Source organism: Miniopterus natalensis, chromosome 3 (assembly GCF_054644295.1).
Source record: "Miniopterus natalensis isolate mMinNat1 chromosome 3, mMinNat1.hap1, whole genome shotgun sequence".
In the NCBI taxonomy this organism is placed as follows: Eukaryota; Metazoa; Chordata; class Mammalia; order Chiroptera; family Miniopteridae; genus Miniopterus; species Miniopterus natalensis.
In genome coordinates, this window is record NC_142083.1 from 62,991,460 (window position 1) to 63,016,657 (window position 25,198).

At 41.8% G+C, this 25,198-nt stretch overlaps 1 protein-coding gene across 1 annotated transcript in view; it reads right to left on the bottom strand.

Annotated features, from left to right (window-relative positions):
• Positions 1-8,931, bottom strand: part of TRIM36 (tripartite motif containing 36) — a 28,021-nt gene extending 19,090 nt beyond the window's left edge. Inside the window, exons 1-2 of the mRNA XM_087815498.1 lie at positions 8,704-8,931; positions 6,342-6,576 (exon numbers count right to left, since the gene is read on the bottom strand). Coding sequence (XP_087671624.1) covers positions 6,342-6,576; positions 8,704-8,730 — 262 coding nt within the window. The 5' untranslated portion in view covers positions 8,731-8,931. The remainder of the gene's footprint in view (positions 1-6,341; positions 6,577-8,703) is intronic.
• Between the last annotated feature and the right edge of the window lie 16,267 nt (positions 8,932-25,198).

Genomic DNA, 25,198 nt, shown 5'->3' on the forward strand with positions numbered 1-25,198 from the left:
TAGTTAGTAACCATTAGCCAAATGTGACTATTGAAATTAAATTTAATTCATTTCAAATTCTCAAGAGCCACATGTGGCTAGTGACTACCATACTGTATGGTGGCAGGGTCAAACATTTCCATGATTGCAGAAATTTCCATTGGATAATGCTTCTCAATAGCATGATATAATGAATAAGCATAACCCATGGACACAGACGTTGGTGTGGGGAAGGCCTGGGGGTGGGATGGATGTGGGGCGGAGGGGATCAGTGGGGATAAAAAGGGGACATCTGTAATATTCTCAACAATAAAGATAAAGAAACTTAAAAAAAAAGAAGATAGAAAAAAAGAATGGCTTAGAAAGGTAAAGAAGCAATGTAGGCCAACCAATGCAATGTTATGTCAAACTGCATTTGAGGGGCCAATAATATACGCAAGTGATTTGAATACTGTTGGCTTGCAGAGTCTATTCTTTTCCCCATATACCTTTAGCTCAAAACCAAATTAATCAAGTACAAATCAATACAACTTAAAAATAAAGACTCCAAAAGTTCTTCAAAATGGTTTATAGCAAATCCCCCCAAAAGTCAGCGTTCAGTCATATGTTTTACCATTTACATATCAAAGAGAAAAGAAGAGTATCTGAAAACAAAGAGAGTCAATTCATAACATGTTCAGAAACTCTGCTAGCTGCATCCCCTCCACATTCTGGCTAGAAACAATTTCCCCACTGGTACCACCTGGCAGGCAGTGGACTGCCTCTCCACACACTGGACATTCATGTTGGGCTTCTTGGTGTTTGGCAATGGACTGATGTAATATACTGCCACCTTAATGTTTCTTTTCACACATTCTGACTACCTGATTCCTACCAGTTATATTTTTGAGGATTATTAGTATTTTCAACTTGCAAAACGTTTCTTCTCAACTACTGCCTTAATCAAAAACAGGTAATAAGCAATGAACTTTTAAAAAGCAAATTGCTCCTATCTTTCCTCCTAATTGCTAAATTTCAATATTTATAATTCTCAGGGACTCATTAAAGCCTGTAAGAGAATAGATTACACGTGTATTCTAGAGGTGACTATAAAATTTTTAAATCAAGGCATCTAGAGGAAGGTAAGGAAGACAGAAAAGGGGTAACATTTCAGATGTTTATTTTCTCCAATAAGATATAAGGTATCACCAGCATTTCACAAAAAAAGTAGCCAATTTTACTTTAAAGGTCAACTGGAGTAAAAAAACTCTTTTTAAAAATAAGATAGGTTAGCCCATCTTTCACACAAAACCAAATACTTCAGAAAGTCTAAAAAAGCAGTGTACATTATTTACCCACAAATGGGTATGACTTCTATGTTACAACTCAAATACTTTAAAACGTTAACAAATAAAAGACACCATATGCATAAAACAAGCAAAGACTATGTTTTTAACTACAAAAATTATCAACTTCTTTAAGCAAATTTTTAAATACAGAAGAAAAGAAAACTTAGTTAACCTCCCCAAGGTAGCAATATGGCTGTTAACACAGCTTTGTTCAACTATAAAGGATAAATAAATGCTAAAAGGATTAATAAATGATTTTTTTTTTTTAAGGGAGGAGGGAATGGGGGACATCTGTAAATAAAAAATGTTTTAAAGTAAACCTAAAAAATAAATAAATAAAAAGCTAACAGAGGTACGTCATTTTCTTAAAAAATATCTTGTCATGTATATTGACAAAATGCGAACACTAATAATCAGCGCTCCCTGTGAAAACATCAGAACCTGCTTGGAAATTTAGTCCTGTTGACCTTTAAGTCATTTCAGCCCAATTTGTTCACTTTCCACAAAATTTTGAAGACTTGACCACTGATGTTTAAAATTTTATCTACACAAGGTTATTTAATTTAAATCTAACGCTATACTGCCTGCGGCCACACAAGCGATAAAGCATTTTCTACCTCTCCACCCCAAAGATCTCCGTTGTGATGCTGTGAACAATGAACAGAAAGCTAGATTTAGAATTTAATTTAAGAAAGAAGGTTCACAACTTAACAAAAGATAAAGCAGTAACTGTTCTGCACATAACACAATTATTGAGTTAACAGTAAAAAAATGTGTTTTTCCTGGTACACATGATATTTATGAAGCCATCACTATAAAACATTAATCAAGCTTATGTTAGAGTTCAGAATTAAACATTACTGGTGCACTTAAAAGACTGCACTTTATCTTACAGATTTGTATTTTTAAAACAACCACATTTCTGGTAACCACTGAAAATACAAAGTAAAACCAAGCATTTTTTTTGTTTGATTTTTTTTTTTTTACTGGTGTAAATAACACTGTAAATAAACATTACTAAAATCAACTTTATCTTGCTAACAAAAAAAAAAATACAAAATAGGGGGGAAAGTTTACATATATATGACCCAAAATGTACAGTAATATAGCTCCTTCATTTTTACATAATTGAATATGCTATGTTTATAGCCACAAATCTTACTCCCCTTTCAAGGCACCTTTTATTTTTAAAATCTGTCAAATCTCCAATGCAGTGCTAACAAAGGAGAGCCAAAAGTGTAAGCCACGTACATCTTTTTAAATTTCCCAACAGCCAGATAAAAAAGAAACAGGTGAAATTCATTTTAATAACACATGTTATTTAATCCAATATATCCAAAATACTATTAAATATAAAATTATAGAGAGATGTTTTATATTCTTTTTTCATTCTAGGTGTTTAAACTCCAGTGTATATTTTACACTTACAGCACATTTCAATACAGACTAGCACATTTCAGTGCTCCACAGCCACACGTGGGGACAGTCCAGGTCTAATTAACCCCTTTATTAAACCAATGGCAAAACTAATTTTTAGAATTCTATTGCTCCTACACCAATTACTCAGAACAGGGTCTCTGGTTTCATTCTTAAGCATGTCTAAATGATGAAAAATTTAAAAAAAAAAAAAAACCTGCCAGAAAAAAAGGGAATATTACTTACCCATGAGTTTATGTTTGAAGCTATCCAAATACCCCATAAATGGAGTATAACTATTTTAAAACTGGTTATCATGAGGTAGGAAACCCTAAAATTTGCATTCATTTGCTAAAAACCTCCAGGACTGGATATTATGCTTGGAGCGTTCTCACCCTCTAAGTGCTCTATCTGTATCTATTAACTTACTTACTTTTATGCTCTTTATGAAGGATTGTGTTATTGCATCTCTTATGAAGCTCTTTCTACTTAGGCTATATGCTTCTTGAAAAAACAAAAAAGAGGGAAGGTCTATGTTTTTCATTACTCTTCAGCATTTAGCCATATCTCATAACTAGCAGGTAACTTAAATATTTGGCAAATGAATGAATGCAACTGGGACTCAAAAAGGCACAGCATTTCAGTTGTGGAGAATACATAGAAGATGATATAACAACTGGCTTGACCCACCACCCAAGGCAGAAATCTCCTCTACAATATCTGCAAACAAATGCTCACCCATCCATTGTTTAAAACAAAGACTCCAAACACTGATGGCCCAAAAGCTGGATGGGTCAGTCAAAGATGTGTTTTGGCCACTCTTGACCTTACGTTGAGCTGGCATGGTGTTTTTAAATAATCTGAATCGACTGCCAACATTTAAAAAACAGACCTTGCATCAAAACCACTATCCGTTTTTTCTTGGGTGGGGGAAACTGTAAATCTGACAATCTGGAGCCCCCAAATCCATATGATAATTCATGAGTGCCAAATGGCGACTGCTCCTTTAGACAAGGCATCCATTCTGGTCTCCGCAGTCCCAAACCACGCCCACTGTCTCCAACAGGGTGGGCCTAGAGAGAGCTGGCTGCTGACACTTGGGCTGCGGGTTTTCTTATAGCTGAGTTAATGAGAAAATGAAATATTTATTGTCTCTATGCCTATATCAAAGAAGTAAAATAAAAGAGCTTATGGAGCTTGCTTTATTAATGTACCTATTTGGCCCCTGCAGCATCTAAATTTGACCTCTAATTTAAACACTTCCAGTGACAGTGATCTGGCAAAAAAGTAGGCAGCCCATTTTATTTTTGGACAGCCTTAGGTGTTTGTTTTCTCTCACGTTAAACTGAAATCTGCCTTCCTATTTTACATATTCACATACTCCTTAATCTGACACCTTTGCCGTGAAGATGCCCAGTGTACTGTTCTCTTCTATAAGACAGCCATTAAATTTTGCAGTCGTCTCTTCTTATTTCCTGTAACTGTTCTTCACAGAAAAGCTTTCTAAATTCCTCCCTCAGGACATAATCCAACTTAATAAGTTCTTCCTAAAGAAGAGGGAAGAACATCTCAGTAATTCTATGTTTGATCTAGATCTCCTGTTCTGGCAAGAATGCCATTATTACTGAATATAAGCTGTATGGCATGCTTTGAACAAATCTTGCAGCAGAGGGTTTGTCCCTTAATATTCACTCATCACATATTTATTAAACATCTACTGAATACTATGCTAGGTAAATTCCTGGAAACAGGAACAGTTCACTATATTTCATTCCTACTTCATATTAATCACATGTAAAAACTAAACAAGTGTTAAGATTAGAAGCCTACATAAAAATACAGGATTTCATAAAATACATATATAAGCATAATCGAATTATAATTAGAAATACTAGCACATAACTAAAATTCCTTTTAATGGTCTGTGCGAAATATTAGCATACAAAAAGTAAATTTTCCTTGGTCAATCAAGCAGGGGTCCCTAATTAGCCAATGAGGGTCTAGAATATCAAGTTTTATCTGGTAGGATAATTTCAGGCTGTTACTTTCTTCCCCTCCTCAGTGCGCCAGTTTCCCAGCAAGGATGGAAACAAAAGTGATGACTTCACAATGAGCATAATATCCCTCTCCGACCTCATAGTCCCTGCACTCCCAGTTACATAATGCTCCCTTTTTTGTATACAGTCAAGAGCTGCATAAAGACAGTCTGATCAGTGACAGACCACACACAGACAGTGGTCCTATAAGATTATAATGGCACTGAAAAATCCCTATCATTTAGTGACATCATAGCCATCCTAACGCTGCAGTGCAACACATTATGTGTTTGTGGTGACACTGGTGTGTAACCAAACCTACTGCCAGTCACATAAAAGTACAGTACATACAATTAGGTACAGGACATAATACTTGATGATGATAATAAATGACTATGTTACTGGTTTGTGTATTTATTGTACTATATTTTTTATCGTTATTTTAGAGTGTACTCTTTCTGCTTATAAAAAAAAGTTTCCTGTAAAACAGCATGCAGTTTTACACCAGCAGTAGCCTCATATACTGCATCTTGTTTTCCGTGTCTTGATAGCATCATTATCTCGTGTGTTTGATTTAATCTGCTGTTGTTTTGTACAGTAACATGTTGTACAGGCCCATAGCCTAGGAGCAGTAGGCTCTACCATATAGCCCAGGTGTGCAGTAGGCTTGTGTTAAGTGCACTCAGTGATGTTCAACCACTAAAACACCTAATGAGGGATTTGAGAATGTATCCCTGTCGTTAGGCAGCATGACTGTATATATATAATTTTTATATGTGCAAAATGTCTTAGTGATTACCATTTAAAGAAAAATACATGTTTTTTAAATAGCACAATACTAGTCTTACAACAAATCTGCTCTGCTCTTATCCACTCTCTGATGGAGCACAAAGACATAAACATCGCCCAGGGAGACTCCATATCACACCTAGCATGGACCAAAAAAGATTACATTCCCTAAAATGTAAATAAGGAGAGATTCTTTTCTGATAAGAAAAGTTTTCGCACAAGATTAAAAAGTTACTCCTATACTGTAAGAGGAAGAAATGGACAGGCAACCAATCGATGTGTCTCTCTCACATAGATGTTTCTCTCTCTCCCCCTCTCCCTCCCACTCTTTCTCAAAATCAATGGGGAAAAAGTGGCTGAAGAAAATAAAATCCTCAGGTGGAATAAAATACCAAATTATTCCCTTTAAAAAATCCTTTAGGATTAGTCACTATGTCGTCTCATCCCTTAATTCTGCATATTTATGTACATATTACCACATACAGATGTTTCCCTAGTAAGTACTTCAGTAGTCCATTACTTTATCCCTCAGGTAAAGGATATCACAGGGCAAGAACACCTCCTAAAATGCACAGTTAATAAGTTTTAACACAAAATTGGCGTTCAATATTCAACTTTAAGTGCATACCAAAAGACAATTAGAGTTCATTTTGGCATTTTAAAAGGGGGAAGGGTTCCTGTAAAACTACAGTTTTAATTTATTCACCTGGAAAGATGAACTCTGAAAACGACAAAAATAATTTCCCTTCCAGTTATCAATGAAATTCCCTGACCCCAGTGTTCTACCACATACCTGGTCTGTTAATCCTGTCAATTTTATCCAAGCTTGGGGAGGTGACCCAAAGTCGAGGACTGCTCTGATTGGAGTTGTCTGATCCCACATCATTGAATGAATCATCAAGTGTCAGTAAGAGTTCTTTCACACACTTATGACAAATATTATGTTGACAAGGGAGAATCAATGGGTGGGTAAACAGCTCCTTGCATGCTGGGCAAATGAGCTCTCTTTCAATATTCTTAATGGTAACCTTAAATTGGAAGAAAGAGAAATCAGAATCAAAGACTCTTAGTGGGTAAATATAGTAACATGCTTATACCACTTATAGAAGTACATGTGTTTACCTTTCCAAAAAGAATTAAGAAACAGATTTTTTTTAAATCTGTAGTTCCTTTTTGGCTATGACATACTATACCATCAACCCCCTTCTCAACACCCAATAGCCAAGAACTGAAGTGACGTGAGACGGTAAAAACTGAAGAATGAGAAAAATTAGTAGAAAATATTAGGGAAGCATAATATTTCATCCATTATGAAGTTATTCAAACCATCACTAATTTACTGATTTAGGACTTCAGTGAAATCCTAAAAGCAGATTACTTTAATAAAAATTAAGAATATAGCTGTTTTCCTATTCAGCACATTAACTGTGAGTAGCAAATAACAAGAGCTGATCAAAACTATGTTAGCCAGTACGTACATGGAACCTTACCTGAAACCTACTGTCAAGCTGAATTATCAGCAATTTTTACATTAAATGTGACCATTTTTCATACGCTGCAACTGTAATGTAGGTAAAATGCTTGAGGTTCTCATACTGCAATATCAAAGCAGTTATCTTAAAAGCACTTGATAAATATTGAATGGATGTAGAGGATTAGAAGACACCATAATAAATGCTCTCACTGCTACGAGCTTGCACTATTTTCAGTGAAAAACATTTATACTCTTATCACAACTAAAAAGGTTTTATAACCTCATACCAGTTTTCCCATCCTTTCCCTATTCAGTTTTTCCCCCCATGTATGTCAAACTTCAAGGGCTATGAATGCCTGCAATTTTAGTGATAGTTCAACTTTAAAGTACTCATAGCCTTGAAAATCACTTCAACTACTGAAAATACACAGAAAATGACAATTGAATTAAGTCACTTATTTTAATTAAATAAAAATGTATGCTATACTATTCCCCCTAAAGTGACACAAAGTGCTTTAATCCCTGACAATGTCACTACAGCCAACTGGCTCAATGGGTCTTTGTAGCGTTTCTTGCTGCATCACTCAATAAATACAGGGTGAGGCAAAAGTAGGTTTACAGCTGTCAATGCATAAAACGGGGTTTATTCTTGTATTATTATTTATTAATTATTGTATTATTTCCATATGAACAGCTGTAAACCTACTTTTGCCCCACCCTGTATTTATGAAAAGCCCCACATTGTGTCGTAATTTGAGTAAATTTAGAAGACAGCCACACCTCACAACTCACATCAAATACGGAATATTTGCATCCTATCTCATTTCCAAGGAAATTGACAATTCAAAGGAAAATATTGTCCTGAATATCCAAAATAGGTGCTCACACCCCATTTTAATGGGCGGTTTACCTCTCACTGGAAGATCTAAATTCATCTCCATTTTTCTTGTACATAAAGCAGTACATAAGCTTTTTAAGCACGATGTACATAAAGTAATTTTTACCCAGAAGTTAAATTAATGTTCATTTTACATTCACTGCGGGGAAACAATCCGATTAAGAGAAATGTGATGTGGTGGTTTCCACAGTTAAGCTGTTCCAAAATAAATGAGGTTCGACGGAACACTAGCAAGTTCTGAAGAGCTGCCTACCCGGCCCTTCCCAGGCCACCGGTACCCCGCCAGCTGCGAGGCGAGCCCGTCCTCCGGGCCAGCAGAGCCGGGAGGAGCCCCAGCTCGCGGCCGGGGCGGGCGGGGCCGAGCCCGCGGGGGGCCCGGACTCCAGCGCGACCCCACCGCGCTCCCGGACAAAGGGCGGCGGGACACGCGCCCCGAGCCGCGGCGGGCACCAGGCTCCCTAACGCGAATTCATTCTACAGCCCGAACCCCATTAAAGAGCCCCGCCCGGATTCCCCCAGGTGCCCGCATGGGCAGTAACTGCGCCGAGCGGCGCCCCCTTTCGGGCCCAGGTGACGCGGGGTCCGATCCTCCGAGGAGTGGAAAGGGGGCGCAGCGGGCTGCGGAACCGGCCTGGGACGAGGAAGGAGAAGAGGAAGCGGGGCCGCCGCACGGCAGCCTACGCTCCTCCGGAATAGTGGCTCCCTCCCGGCCGAGCGCGGAGGGAGAGCGCGGCCCAGGCGCCCGCCGTCGAGGCGTGGGCGCCGCTCCTCTGCCCCGCTCACCGGCGAGTCTGAACCGTCCCCCTCCATGGTGGCCTTGCGCAGGTGTCATCAACAGCAGGGTCCCAATGGGCAGACGAGCGCCGGGCAGGGGCTGGTGGGCGGGCCCCTGCGGCGGTCAGGAGCCTCGGCTGGGGGCCGGAGGGCGAGCGGGTCAGCCGAACCCGCCGGCGGAACGACGCGACCAGAGGCCAGGGCGGACGAAAGCACGGGCGCAGAGAGGAGTCTGGCTCCCTGCCGCGGCCCCGGAAACTCGCGGCGCGGCCGGCGGCGGCGGCGGCTCCTGCAGACTGCAGCTGGGCGTGCGGCCGCGCCGAGACCCGGGCGCGGGCGTCGCGGAGGGGCGGGGCCGGGGCGGGGCGGCGCCGTCACCGGGGCAACAGCGCCCACCGCACAAAGGAGGAGGGGCTACGGGCGGGCCGGGGGCTGCGAGGGGACTGGGAAGCAGGTCGGCGCCGTGGCGCGCAGTGGGGTCCCGCCCCCTCCGCCCCTCACTCCTCCAGGGCTGGTGGGCTGGTGGGCTGGTGGGCTTACGGTGGTCGCTCCCCGCGGGGCTAGGCAGCCCCGGAGGGGAGGAAGCGAGGGCGCGGCGGCGGAGGGCAGCGCCGGGGCGGGGCGGGCCGGGGCGGGGCGCTGCGGCGCAGCGGACTGCAGCCCTAGCTCCTGGCCCCGTGGCCCCGCTGTGCTTCATTTTGCTTTCCCTTTTCTTTGGTAAAGCGCGGCACCGAGCATCACAGACAAGTCACTTTTCCCGACTCTAGACAAGGGCGGCGAGGCGCGGGCGGGCCTGTGCGGTCGCACCCAGCCCCGCAGAACCCCGTGCTGCGGTGGCGACCCAGGCAAGACTTCGCCCACCCCACCCCTAGCTGGGGGCTCCCCTAGTGGGTCCCTCTCCCCGCCCCGCTCTCCTTCTCTTCCGGGCGGATTCAGAGGGTGAACCTCACAGTCCCTGGCTGGTCACCAACCACTCATATTCCGCTTTTTGCTTCTGCTTTTCCAAACGCACGACACGTTCTTGCCAAGTGGCGCGGGGACAGACCACATAGAAGTCCCTCTCCCAGGCGATGGGCAGGAACTGAATTCAAGAGAAAGCGGCAAGGGAGCGCCTGCCCCGCTTGATGTCAGCGCCCTGCCTCCGCCCCCGCAGCTGCTCTGCGGTGCTCCCGCTCCCCCGGGGAACCGCGGCAGCGGGTCCGGAGCTGCTCCAGCACCGTGTACCCACGTGGCGGGCGCGGGCCAAGGGTTAAGGCGCGGCTTCAACAGCTCCCGGACTAGGGCTGTAAAATCCACCTGCCGAGGCTCAGGCGCGTTTCTTCTATCTTGTTTTCAAGGCGAATGGGAAACAAAGTAACCTGGGATTGTTGGAAGCCGCCTTAGACCACGCCACTGCCTTCCCGGCCGAGTAAATGATTCCGTCTAAGAACAGAGAGAAAACGGACGCTCTCAACAGCTAGGTGAAGGGCCCACGGAGCTGCAGCAGCATCCCCGTTAGGCTTTGAAATGCTCCCCACTCCGATTCGTACTGGGGAGAACTCTCGCTGGGGGAACTTCTGCTCTTTCCACAGCACTGTCAGCAGTGGCAGCCTCTTCTCCAGCCCGGCGGTTAAACAACCGTGTAGCAGGGCGGAATTAAGAACAGCAAGGGACCAGAGCAATTGTTTTTAATGGAAACCCTCAATTTACAGATGAGCTTCAGAGGGGATGAACGCCTTGCCAAATAATGACTGGACTTTCTGATCCGCATTAAAGCCTGCTGCGTGGCCACACCTGCTGGAGTTGAGGCTGCTTTCTTGCCATAGGTCCTGAAGTATCCTAATCAGGAGGGAAATGAGGAAAATAACGAATGCCTGGGAAATTGTTATATATAACATGTACTACACCATGTTCCCACATATATTTTTAAAAGCTCAACCATTAAAAATCATTATAAATCAGTTTCTGTTTTTAATGCTGGTCTTCGGGTCAAATAATTGCCCTCTGGCTGTAATCTCATATCAGCACACTTAAATAGTGCTTTGGTCCAAAACTAACACCTAACAGTAAAAGAGATTAGAAGTCTCCATTAACACGAACTAAAGATAAAACTTGTATAGACAATATTTGGCTGAAAATAAATTTGAAAGCCCTTCCATTATGCAAATCAATCTTCAAATGAGATATCATTTTCCACCAGATACTCAAAGTTTAAAAATTATGTTAATACATGCGACAAGAACATGGGGAACTAAGTACTTTCAAAGTGTTTTGTGTGTGTGTGACTGTGTAGATTGGACAGTTTATTCCAAGGCAAATTTTGCAAGTCCTATAAAAAATTGTAAATGTTTATACCTTGTCTAAGCAATTCTACTTCTAAGAAATTTCCCACCGACTTTTTTGTGTGCACAAAAATGTGTGTACAATGATCTTAAATGGGACCTTATTTATAGAAACTATATTTCTATCATCCATAATGTACATCCATTCCATGGAATATTATGCAACAGTTAAAATGAATGTACTGAGGAGAAAGAATTTCTGACAATATTTATTTCTATTAATTTCTAATAATAAATCCTTTCTCCTCAGTACATTTGAATGTATTTGTATGTTTGGGGGTGGAGTGGGACAGAGAGGTAAACTTGTAATAACACAAAATGAATCTACTATAGTATGGAGGGCCTAGAATACCATGCTGCTTTTCTGTAGATGTTGGGAAGCTTCTGAAGGCTTTTAAGTGGGAATGACACAGGTTTGGTAAAACAGAGGCTCAACCAATGTTCATTACCTGACATTTAAATATAAGCCTGTTACCCTTTAGACTATACCCTACTGAGTAAACTGACCAGGTGTCTTTCCACACTGACTCCTAATGTTTAAATTACTGGCGGAGTCAAGTCCTAATGACCGTGGCACATATTTCAGTAAGTGCTGTGAGGCACCACTGGCTCTGAATCCCTCTGGGCTGAAATCAAACAGCCAGGGTTTCATAATGTTAGTATGTCCTAAACAAGAAGTAACAAGGTGATGTGGCCACATACTCCTAAGCCTTGCCCCCTGTTGGGAAGCCTCAGTCACTGAACAACCTGGGCACAAAATTAAAAGAGTCCTGGACTTAGGAGAGTAAGGAGGATGACAATGAAGTAAATCACAGGGTTTCACAGTGACTGGCACACACATTGTCTATGCTGCTAAAAGGAAGGGACAATACATGGCACTTATCAATTATTGACCCAAGCCTCTGACAGGCCAAGTTCACCTGTCATAAAGTGTTTCTATGGGAACAAGCTCAGGGGAGGGAGTCCAGGGAGCCAGGAAGCTCAGATTTCCAATGCCTAGCCAAGTCCTACTCAGCTTTCAAGCTGCAGATCGTGAGCCTCCTTCATTAGTCTAGTTTTCAGTGATTAGCTCCCCTTACTCTGAACTCCTTTAGCACTTAGAGTCTTACCACTTAGTTTAACATGATTCCATACTCTCATTTTGTACACTAATGTTTAATGTTTGGTAAGCCTAATCTTATCCATTTAAGTTTTTCTTTTTTTTAATGTTAAATCCAACTAGCTTTAAATTTTTTCCTTGATTTTTAGAGAGAGAAAGAGAAACACCAACTTCTTGTTTCACTTATTTATGTATTTATTGGTTAACTCTTATATGTACCCTGATTAGGGATCAAACCTCCAACCTTGGCATATGGGGTCAATGCTCCAACCGTTAGCCGAGCTACTCTGCCAGGGCTAAGCTTTTATTTGTTTTAAAATAAAAATCTAGTAGGCATTTATCTGCTAAATGGTAGCACCAGACCAACAATTTGAAATTTGATAAGAGGAACACAGTGCTGCTCTGGCAGACATTTTTCCATTAATGGCAGGAATGTACTGGCTGCACGACTGGTAGGCAAAGGACTTAGCTACCTTGAGTTGAACATTGGTAATATTTAGAGGTTGTTAGCAGGTCCCTTTTGGCCGTATGTTATCATTCCTACACTTCGGGTGGCTAGGTTCAGCAAATAAAAACAAGATAGACACCCTATTAAATTTGATTTTCAGATACATAATGAAAATTTTTAGTATAAGTATGTTCCAGATATTGAATGGGACATACTTATACTAAAAAAGTATATGTTGTTTATCTGAAATTCAAAGTTAACTCGAATTCCTGTATTTTATCTGGCAACTCTACCTCCACTTGCTAATAATCACAGTTCGGATATAAGGTGTCTCAAGCCCCAACCCTGTTGTCATAGTAGCTAAATGTAATAGCTTTCATTTATTGAGGGCCTACTGTGTACCAATAACAGTATCAGAAACTTTGCATAAAATATTCACTTAAGCCTTACAATAACCCTGTGAAATAGATATAATTCCCTTCAGAGACAACATGCAACACCCACAACTCCTCCCCACCTCCGCCCTCAGATTAAGTAGTACCCTCAAGTCACGTGATTAGATACCAAAGAGCCAGATTCAAATCTAGGTCTCACTCCAGCATCCCTACTGCACTGCCCACAGGTTAAGTATAAAACATGAAACTTACAATTTCATAAAAGATCTCATTTCAACATTCTTTTACAAAGTAGTTTAAGAGATACTTTTTTCCAAATTATCCTTTGAACATCAGAGGAAAATTTCAACGATATTTATGAAACTGGCTATTTTCAAATTATATTGCTTCAGTCTAAATCTTGTTTGCCTTCCGTACCCCCATAACACACACTTTACCCAATCTTTCTCCCTCTCTCTCTCTGTATATATATATATACACATATATATAAAAATATATATGTATATATATATATACACACATACACATATGTTAAAGAATACTTTGCAGTGAACACAACCTTACTATTATCACCCAGTTTAGATTTCAATTGTCAGCAACTATCTATCAAGCCTAATTCTTTCAGTGTATAAATATTTTCTTGTTCTAAAGTAAATTTTAGATTTATAAAAATGCTTGAAATTTTTGTGCCTAAAAGGTGTTCAAAGTTAAAAGTAATAATTCACCAAGTAATGGAATCATTGCCTGTTTCTCTATCAAAATTAAATGTAACATTACAATGCCTCTTTGATTTTGCTCAAACTATTGTACTCTTTGGAAGTGCCTAAAGTAACTACTGAACTATAAGAAACAAGAAGTACCCTGGCTATTTATACATAAATATAACTATGTAAAATACTCTAAATAAAAAGAGGTATACTAAATTTAAATTCTTCAGTGTTCTTTGTCATCAAATCTTCATTATATGATTCCAGAAGAGTGTATAATAATGTAAAGGGAAGAGGTGTATGAACATGATTTTTTTAAAAATTAGCAAGTAAATCATTCTAGAGACCAATAGATATTGACCACAGATTTGGAAAGCTCTCTTTTAGTGCAAAGAGACAAGTTAAAAAAGAAACAAAAAGCAGCTTCCAGAAATACAAATTTCTCTGATAGTGAAATATAAGGAATTCCATTTACATTGATTTTTAAACCTCTTGAGAATTATCGAAGGTATTAACTATACTTAGAGTGTATTGTTTGCCAAGCAGAAAGACCACACTGGTAGAGATCACTGTGTGCTTTAAATATTAATCATCACAATAGAGTAAAATAAGCTGATCCAGTTTGTCATGTGGGTTTTAGGTTACCCTAAGATGAAAGGCTCACCTCCCACATTCAAAGAACAAACAATAAGCTAATTTAATTTAAAATAGACACAGCAAGCTGCTGCCACTGGGGGAGGCAGTGGATTGGAGGTGGGAGTGAAGTTCCACTTTTTACTCTGTAAGACTTTCTCGAAAGGTTGAATATTTTGAACAAGCATATATTAATTTTGTAAAATTTTAAAGCCATCAGAGAAAAGTGAAAGAAATTAAAATAATGGTCAACTCACTGGCCTCAACTTTGAAGGAAAGGAAGGGAGAGGAAAGGGGCAGAGGATGACTGGCTCCGCTCTCCATTAACTCAGCCAACTTGGTATAATTAGGCCGGTCTCACACTACTCTTTACATTGCAAACCTGAACTACAAAGTGGAACCTAACTCCTCAGAAGAAAATAAAGCAAGTAAACCTCAAAGCTCTGCTATTCTTTGGCTAATACTTAGTGTTCAAAGCCGTATAATCACACACACAGTGAGGGTTTTACATGGAGCTGAGGGGGTGGGGTTCTCGGGAGGAGTTGGTGAAGACAGCAGGCAGGGGATCAGCTTGAGTCCAAATGGTTAGAAGGCTGCTTCTGACACACACACCACCATCACCACGAAGAAGAAAAATAAGTCAGAGGGAGGAACTGTCCTAAGTTCTTACTGCCAGAGCCTGCTTCCCAAACTCAGAGATTTTACAGGGACACCCGGCCTCTCTAACCTTGGAAGTCAGCTGAGCATGCTCCGTGTTTGCCGCAGGCCCATTGCAGACCCTAGTAGAAAGTGAGGCAAAGAAGTTCAGTGGATGAAACCAGAGGTTATTTTGATTTATTTATTTTTTTTCATTACAGTGGCCACATTGTGGTAAACACAGCTAATTCTGAGGGGTTTGTTTTTGTTTACCTGACTTTATTAAAGGAAGTTTCAAGGGTTCACTAATGGTTCTGTCCTACTCTCCCATTATGGGAAGTTTATCTGTCTGCTCTACAATCACCTGGGGTGTCAACATGCAGATCCCTGGGTCCCGCCTCAGAACTGCTCTCCCAGAATTTAAAGTTTTGCCTGCTAAAGGTAAGCATGTCAGCTAATGCAGTTCTGGCTTACTTTTAAGAATGTCTGAGCACCACAGGCCTAAGCTCACCTCTCAACTCAGAGTGGTCCATTTGCTTTGTAATCAACAAATGGCACCTTCTTTCCGGGGTCCCCCTCCCACCCGAGTTCCCGGCACCAGGGCCCCGCTGTGCGCTTTTGAGGGCGCCCCCAGGGCGCCCCCCCTCCCCCCCGCTGGGAACCAGCACTCCCTCTGCACTTCCCTCCCCAGTGTCGATCCTGCAGAGGGTGCAGTGGGCTGTGTATGCACCGTAGGCCTGGGGGTGGCCAATGGGAGGCTACTGGTGGCGACAAGGCGCTCGGATATACCGGCCAGGGTGTCCCTACTCATGAGTGGGAGCCTCTCGAAGTGCAAAATGAAGCCCAGGTAGGAAGAAAAGTGGAAAAGGAGTCTTCCATTTGTACTTATGGTTTAGGGCTGCAATTGCTAGGAGCCGCAGCCCCGCCTTCAAAACGGGCATAAGCATCCCGTCTTGGATGAGCGAATTCCCTGTTTGCAGAACAGCAGAGAAAGTTCAGGGAGGAGCATGGCTGGCCCGGGAAACTTTAGTCTGGAAGCGCATTAAAGCAGCCGCAGGGTATGGTGCGACCCCATACTCTCTATCCGCGGAGTTGGGGGGAGGTCTGAGACTGAAGCGTCGGGTGCGCACACCCGGCTGGCAGAAGCATCCCTCTCCTTTCTGATGACTGTGCGCAGGGAGTCCCTTTTCCTCTGTGCCATCCCCTCTTCTCGAAACTCGACGTGCAGAGGGCAAAACGCAGAGCCGGTGTCTGCCTGCGAATCCCTGCGCACCGGGCGGCCTTCGCGTTTCCCGACACCTCCCCCCTGCAAACCACTCCGGAGCCTCCCGGGCAGTTTCTCGCGCGCAGCGTGGGGCCGGGCTTCCCGAAAGGCTTTCCGCGGGGCGCGGCGCCGCCGGCCGGGCCGAGGGCGTGGTCTCGGGCGCCACCGACAGCGCCAGCCTTGATTTGGAACCGGCTCCAGGACAGGTGCGCGGCTGAAACCCGGCTCTTTCTCTTCTCCCCCACCCACCAGAGGAAGCCGGCTCGAAAGGTTCTGCGCCTGGGGCAGCGGCTAAGGACTTGGAAGGAAGGTGAAAACGCCTCGGCGTGTTGGTCAAGGGTTCTGCCCTGTTGACCAGCCGCACAGTCGGACTTCATGCTCAAGCCGATCCTGCTCCCCAGAGTTCGCCTCCTCAGCCCCTCCCTCCGCCCTCCGTGCCCGGACAGCCGAACTGACCCACTCGAAGTCACCAGGCCTGCGCAGCCCTGGGTGCGTCCAGGAGCGCACCCCTTGCCAACGCCCGGCCCTCCTCCCCATCTCCGCACGCTGAGCGTTCGCCCCTCGCCATCCAGCTGGCCCCAAACACGCTGGAAACTCCCCGTTGACACATTTTAGAGATGCCGGGTCATAAAGAAAAGGCAGCTACTTTGCATTCTGCAGCCGCTGGGACGCCCGGGCTGAGCCCAGCCCCCGCCCTGGAATGGAGCGGGGCGCCCAAACCTCAGCGGCCAGGTAGTGCCCGAAGTGGGGGCCCAGGCCGCCGCGCGCGCGCCCCATCCCTTACCTTGCCTCTGGCTAGCAATTCCATGATGTAGCCAAATTCACTGATCTCCCCCGACTCAGACATAGTTTCGACCCTTCACGAACTCTGGAGGGCCAAGGCAGGTGCATCGAATTTGTGTGGTTTTTTTTTTTTTCCCCTCTCTCTCTTTCTCTGCTTTTCCGTCTCTTTTGCCAAGCGCCCCGCCAGTACGCTGTTAAAGAGGCAAAACGAGAACGCGGGGCAAGCAAAAGGCGGGGCCGGGTGGGAGCCAGGCCATCTAGGGCTCCTGGGCAGCAAGGGGCCGGTGGGCTCGGGCCGGGAGAAGCGGTCAGCTCTGGGCGAAGCAACAGAACAAACGAGGGCGGAGGCGGCGGCGAAATCCACGCCCCGCGGGCCCGCGCCGAGGCCCCGCCTCCCGGGGGTCGCGCCCGCGCCTCCCGCCCGCGTCCCCCCGCCGCCGAGACAAACACCAGCACAAAAGCGGGGCTGCGCCCGGCGCGGCGCCCGCACCCGCTGAGCGGTTAAAGCGTCGCTTTATCCGATGCCCGGGAAGGTGGCCGTCCGCGCTCCCAGCGCGGGGACCGGGGGAGAACCCCGTCCGGAGTCTGGAGGTGCGAGGGCAGAGTGAAAGCAGGGGAAGCACAACAAAGGGTCTGGCTGCCGGCGCCGGAAAAAATAATAAGCGAGGGCCCAGGAAATGGCAACGCCGCATCTCAAGTCAGCCTTCCTGAAACCCAATCGGTAACAAAAGACCAAACCCAGCGCTTCTGAAATGAGAACAAATGCAAGGATTGTATTTTAAACACTCTAAGTGTGTAAGATCGATGGTATCTCTGTATCCCCTGGATACTCAACCTTTCCTTAATTTTTTTTTTTTTAAAAAAGCATTCCTGCCAGCAAGGTTCCTGGACACTGTCACCTTACGACGAACTCACTTTCCAGTTACTCGTTTCACCCGTCGAGTTAAACATTCAGTGCATGTTTCTCACATTTTACACCTCTTTTGAAAACAGCAGCTCCCCAGGAGGCTGCAGCTGAAATGGCCCTCAGGCGTCTCCCAGCTTCATTCATACCTGACAGTCTTTGCTTGTCTTGAAAAGACAACTGGGCTGAACAAAGTCAATTCTGGTCTATTACTCCACTCTAGGCCTTTCTTGAAAAGGTGGAAAGCAATAAAAAATTTTAAAAAATAAAAATCTGCCAGTGATGACTAGATTAGACACAAGTATAAGATTTACTACAAGAGTGAACCACTTCCCTTAAGCAGGTTGGCAGGGTTTGTGCCGGGCTCAGCATCAGTGGCTGGGTGCAATGTGGAAATTACCTAGTTTGCAGGAGCATAGGAGTTTGCAGGCTTGAGGAGATCCAGGTTTCTTGTTTGCCTCTTTTTTTAGTCATTTTTAAACTTTTCCTCTCTGGCCCAGAAGTCCAAAAGTATATAACATTTTTTTTTTTTCCCCCTGCACACCTCTTCTTAAATGTCCAATAATCACTCCTTGACTGTTCTATCAGAACTTTGCTCCGCCTTCTGTGTTGGTTCTGATAGGCTTAGAGCACGCAGCAAAAATTAATGTGCTGGGTTGTTTATTTGGGGGGCCCATTAGCAAGTTAGACACCATCATCATGCTTTTTGCATCGAAGCTACTTGTCCTTCTCAAGTTCTGTAGAACTAGTGCATTCTCTTTGCTTTCATAGGGAAATATAACAAAATTCAGATAAGGTCTGTAGCTATGAATGGATTCCTCCCAAACATTAGCAATAATTGACAGATTGCTCTAAAATTGAAAGTTTTTCATGCTCAGAACAGCTTCTGGCTCATGATAAAATTCACAGTGTTAGAGCTGAACTACTAATTTTATGTCTGCTTTACAAGCAGGAAGGAGGAAAGTAGAGACAAAAGGACATAGTACAGGCCAAATGTTTCCCCAAAAAACTTTCCCCCAAACCCTATCCAATGACCTCCACTTATATCTCCCTTGTGAGAACTGGGTCACATGACCACCCCTTGCTGCAAGAAGGCTTAGAAGGTGATTATTTTACTCAGGGAACATTGATTGCGACTCTAAACAAAATCAAGAATGTGTTATAAGGAAAGGGAGAGACATATCAGGTAGGAAACTGACAGTTTCTGCTACCCCTGGGGTAGGTCCATTTAACTCCTTGAGTTTCATCTTATCTTCTGTGGGATGACTGGTTTTGAACAAAATGGTATCTAACCCTTCCTGTTCTTCATGCTAAGACTTCTAGGATCCCTTTGCCCTCTGGCAACACTAGCTGCCACTCTTTTCCCTGAAAAGGTTGCTAAAATAAAAGGTCAGGTTGGGGGAATACAGCGGCAACTGATCAATGTTTCTCTCTCACATTGTGGTTCCTCTCTCTCTCCTCTCTAAACTAAATAAAAACATATCCACCAGTGAGGATTAAAAGAAAATTAGGTGGCTGACTCTTGGGCTGTAGTTTGCTGACCCTGGCCTAGAATATCATCGATTTGGGGTAATATTGCCTGTGTGCTTAAAAAGAGTATGTTTTCTGCTGTTCGTGGAGTGTTCCATGAATATCAGTTAGGTAAAGTTGGTGGCCCATGTCTTATGTCTTTGTTCTTCTGTTCCTCCTTTACTGTCTTTTTTGTGTTAAATATTTATTAGTATACCTATTTCATTTTTCTGTTGACTTTTAACAAAATTATTATTTTTAATAGTTACTCTAGGTACTAAAATATAAATCTTAACTGATCACAATGTACTTTAGATTAATACTTAATTCTGGTAAAATACAGCAACTTTACAATATAGTTCTAGTTCTTCCTCCATTGTCACACATATTACATCCACATATGTTATAAACTCAACAATACAGTGTTATAAGTATTGCTTTACACAATCTAACAAAAGATTGCATGTTTTTAAAGAAATTAAGAGGAAAAGATATGTATATTGTTTATTTACTCACGAGTTTATCATTTCTGGTACTCATCATCTCTTATTATCTAGTCATTTCCTTTCATTCTGAAGATTTCCTTTAGTATATCTTGTAAGACTATCAGTAACAATGAATTTCTTCAATTTTTTAATTAATCTGTAAATCCAACACAATCACAATACAACTGTCAAGGATTTTCTAGGAACTTGTCAGGTTGATTCTAAAATCAATTCAAAGACAGGGGCTTGAAGGGCTGGATAAAAGAAGGTGAAGGGATTACTCAAACACACACACACATATATGTGTGTGAGTGTGTGTGTATGTATATGTATATATATATATGACACGTACACAAAGACAACAGTGGGGTGATAGCCAGAGGGAAAGGGGTGTGGGGAGTAGGTGGAGGTGGGCAAAGTGAGGGAAAATGGGGACGGAAGGAGACTTTGCTTGGAGTGATGGGCACACAATGCAGTGTGCAAATGATGTTTTGTTAAGTTGTACACTTGAAACCTGTATAGTTTCGTGAATCAATGTCACCCCAATAAATTCAATTTAAAAATAAATAAATAAATAAATAAATAAATAAATAAATAAATAAATAAAATTAATTCCAAAGAGAAATGCACATGAATGCCCAAGATGATTTATAAAAGAACAATGTTCTAGCAAATAGAAAAATGAAGCCATAATAATTAGAAAAATTGGTATAAGGATAGACAAATAGATCAATAAAACTGTAGAAAATCTAGGAAAAAATCATGATTAGAATTTACATGATTTATATTTATTTACTAAATAATAAAGGTGATATTTCAAATCAGTGTGAAAGCATAGATCAATCAAATGGCGATGAGAAAACCTCTGTACATCAAAAGATACCAGTGTTAAAAGAAATGAGACTGGGAAAAAACATTTGCAACATATACAACAGATAAAGGATATACTTAATAATACATAAAGAACCTTTTGTAAATCAATAAGAAAAAACAAACAAACAAAAACCCCAATAGAAAAATGGATAAGGGATATAAAGAAAATATTTGTAAATAGGGGAAAACAAATGACCAATAAACATGAAAAGATGCACAACCACAATAGTAACAAGGGAAACAGAAATGAAAATAATGAGACCCCATCATTCATTCATCAGCTTATCAGCAACTAAAAGAAATTGATAATACAAATTTTTTAAGAATCTAAGGAAATGTGTACCTTTAAGAACTTTTGGTTTTGAGTATTGATATAGCTATTTTGGAGGGCAATTTGGCAACAGTGTCTAAAATGTTAAATGACTCAGCAATTTCACTTTTCCGTATCTGTTCAGAGAAGCATCCTTCAGGGAGACATATATAAATGTGTTAATTGCAGCAGTGTTTATAATGGTAAAAAATTGGAAGCAATTTAATTTTCACTTGAATAATTTATGCTATATCCATATTTTGGACTCCATGTAGAATACAAATTGTGTGTGTGTGTGTGTGTGTGTGTGTGTGTGTGTGTGTGTGTTGAGAAAGAGAGGAGAAACAGAGGAAGGTACAGGAGAAATCATAGCTAAAAACTTCCCAAATTTGATGGAAAACATTAATTTACAGATCCAAGAACTCAGCAAACCTATAGAGAGATAAACACAAAGAGGTTCACACCTAGACACAAGCAAGTAGTGTCGTCTTCCACTGTTTCCTCACATAGCATAAGAGGTAAGAGAGCTCCCCAGGTTCTCTTTTATAGGGCACTAATCTCATTCTTGAGGGCTCCACTCTCATGACCTAATAGCCTCTCAAAGGCCCCATCCACCTTCTAATACCATTGTAGTTAGGAATCAAAATACATGTCTTAGGGGTCATGTATTCAAATATACATGCATTTTTGAGCAGATGCATATCCTTTACATAGATATTGCTAGTAAGTTTGAATGCTATAGCTTTTGTCTGTTGATCTTGTTTCTGGTCGGTCACCTTGGTGGACTCTCTTATTATTTCTAATAGTTTGTTAGTTGATGCTCCTAAAATTTTTTAAAAAGTCAAATATATTATCTGAATATATATAGGCTATTTCCTCTACTTTGCCAATATTTAGAGATTATTTTGTTCTTGTCTTACTTTTATTTGTTAGAATATCCAGTATAATGTTGGATAGCAGAAGTGACAGTCAATCATTTTTGTCTTACTTCTGACTTTAATGGAAACCGCCCTAATAGTTCACCTTTGTAGCTCAGGATTTTGGAGACTAAGGGCTTAAGGTTAATAATATCTTTTATTTGGGTTTAGAAGGTTCTTTCTATTCCTAATGTGCTAAAAAAAGATTTTTAAAATTAGATATACATTTTGAATTTTATCAAATACCTTTCTGAGGCATCTGTTTACATGATTGTATGGTTTTCATTTTTAATCTAGTAATAGAGTGAATTACATTCATATTTTTGCTTCCAATTTTGAACCTCCCTGGTATAAATCCTGCTGGCATAATAATTCTATTAATACATGACTAAGTCTGATGTACTAACAAGTTCTTCAGCATTTTTGCTCTAATGTCCACATTTGTCCCATCTCAGTACTTCCTGGTGGCCTAGGGCTCTTCCTGTTCTCTGAATCTGCCCTTTGTAAGTCAGCAGCACATTTGAAGTCATTCCCATTTTTAGGTAGTAGCTTATCTTTGTTAATATTATTCCATCTGCTTTGCATATTTCAGGTTTCCTTATAATAATTTCTGGCCCACCCAGTATCTATTTCTGCATTCTAGTACTGCTATTAATTAAATAATAATTTTTAAAAAGCAAGCATCCGATCTGTCATTTCTAGGAATTTGGGATGGGAGGGACAGGAGCCTTTGCATGGGCTCCACCTTCCTTCTTATCCCAAATCCAAGACTGATGCCATTTTTAGGCTCTTGCTGGAACCTGATTATTTCTAGTATTCTCTGATCTGTCGAAATATTACCAAAAAACTAGGCACATCTACCTAATGTCTCCTTCTTTTTCAATAATGTGCTTTTTGGTTAATTCCGTAAAATGTTAACTATTAGGAAGAAAGATAACACATTAGCCAAAGTTGTCTGTAATGGAGATATGTCACAACATACCTGTCCTAGATGGCTTTTCAACACCCATCCGGAACAAATACTTAGAATTTCTTCTTGGAATGAACCAGCTTGGTAGGCCACCACCAATACTTATTTTCTCCTCTACATCAGAAGAGGATTTTATTTTTTCCAAATGAAGTGCTGGTGACCTTAGTAGCATTTTCTTGCCAAGTGCCCTCTCCCTTGAGGTGAAAAGGACACTGTATCTTCTAACAGTTTCTTTTCATCAGAAGTTTATCACACACAATCTTTGGCCTAAAGAGGGTGGCAAACTGCTTTGGGATTGTTTAAGGACAAAGAATCAGTCCTTTTCTTAGAGTTTCCCAATGGCAAAGTTGGAACTGTGTGTACATATCCTAAATTCATCCTTAATCTCCCAGGACAAGTTATTTCTTTAGCAAGCAAGCCTCTGCCCAGGAGGAAGCCTGGTATGGCCACCTCAGACTAGCGTAGAAGCCAGCAGCCCCCTAACATGCTGCTGAGCACATGGCCTTTAGTGCCTGAATCCCAAATCCATTCACTAAATCTCAATAGAACAGCACTCATTCATTCATTTAGTCAATATAACTGACCACCTCTGTGGGTCTAGTAGTGTTCTGGCAGTGCAGATTCAGCAGTAAACAAGATTCTTAAAATATCAGTGTCCTTTTAATACCATGCTGTGGTTTGAAAGCTTCAACTTTGTATTAGGTTTTTTGATGCCGAAGTAATATGATTCGGGTAGGGAGGGCAGAACCTTTTTTTCCTGCAGGGTACACTGTGAAATGATATACCATTTCTTTCCTAGGAAATGAGATATGCAAAGAGATCATCAGTTTGCTTGTCATTAGATATGGTAGAACTATATTGGATAACCAGTCTTTTCTTAACTAAGATCCTCACCAGTAACCCACCCCAGGCCCTTTGACATTGGGGCATAGTTCTTTGGGGGAGGGGAGGGTGACAGCTTCTTTAGGTACAGGGAAGGCAGGGTTAAGAGAGAAACTCCCTCTGATCAATACAGCTGCAGCATCATTATGAATAATTTAACCACATACTCCGCTTTTAGTTTCTTTGATCTACTTCTCTCATCATGCCTGGTTGTGTGTCTGCCAGGAAAGTTTGCTCTTTCTGATGCTGAAGAACTTCGGTCATTGTCTTGGGCAAAGGCCCACTTCGTATGACTCCTCCTGCCCCATAGCTAAGCCTCCATGGTTTTACCATCCTAAAGGATCCTGAGTGCATTGCCTTGAGATGTTATAAGCCAGAGATAAAGGGAGTTACTGATTAGTGCTGGTAATAAGACAAATGGGCGACTCTAAGAGCCCTCTTCCTGCTGTCCCTTGTTTATTTTAGAAGGTTGGTTATTGTGAGTGTTGGGGAGGAAAGGGAAAGGGAGGAAGGGGGAAGATAATTTGCGGGACCTCAGATTCAGATCTAGTACGGCTTTTCAGGGCCGTGAGTGAGAAGAATAGGGTGTGTTAAGAGGTAGTAATTAGTGTAAGATTGGCTGCTGTGTGATTACCGAACAAGGAGATGACTGGCTGTGGCACAAAGGATAAGTGTGTCTATTGTTCTATTTTGTCACCAAGACATATTTTTAAAATCACTTTCTTATTGTCCCAGTGTTCCTCAACAAACAGCGCAGCTCAAGTCTCCATTAATTTGAATTAAGAGTGTTAACACCACCAATATAGGCCACTGATTTATTAAATATTTGCTAGGACTCCAGCACTGTTGTTCTATTATAGAGGAGGGAAGTATCTGGGGGGAATTTTGCGGAGTAGAAAAAATGCTAAGGAAGGAACTCTATAAGCATCATACTATAAAAATAACATTGACTTTAAGAAGCAGGAAGGACAAGCTTTTAGCCAAAAGGGAGGCATATTTATCACCTGTCCCCAAACTACAAACTAGCCAGCCAAGGCAAAAAATAAAGCTATGGTGTAGGTTTAAAAATTTTAAATCATCTTTTTCTAAATAACATCAAGGGCACAATAGGAAAAGCGTGTTGAGAATTTTACTTGCTAACCTATTTTCTGCTTTTTGTAACCCATATTTACTACCTTTGCACAGAGCACTCCTTCAGCCTTGCCATTCTTGCTGCTTCCCTTCTCCCACTGACCCTGCTTTACTTCATTTGCTTCTTATGTGAATCCATAATTAAAATGGAGGGTTCTATGTGTTTTGTAATTTGAAGTAAATACTTTATTTTAAGGACTCGAACGACTTTTGTGGCTGTTTTTCTCAATACTCACA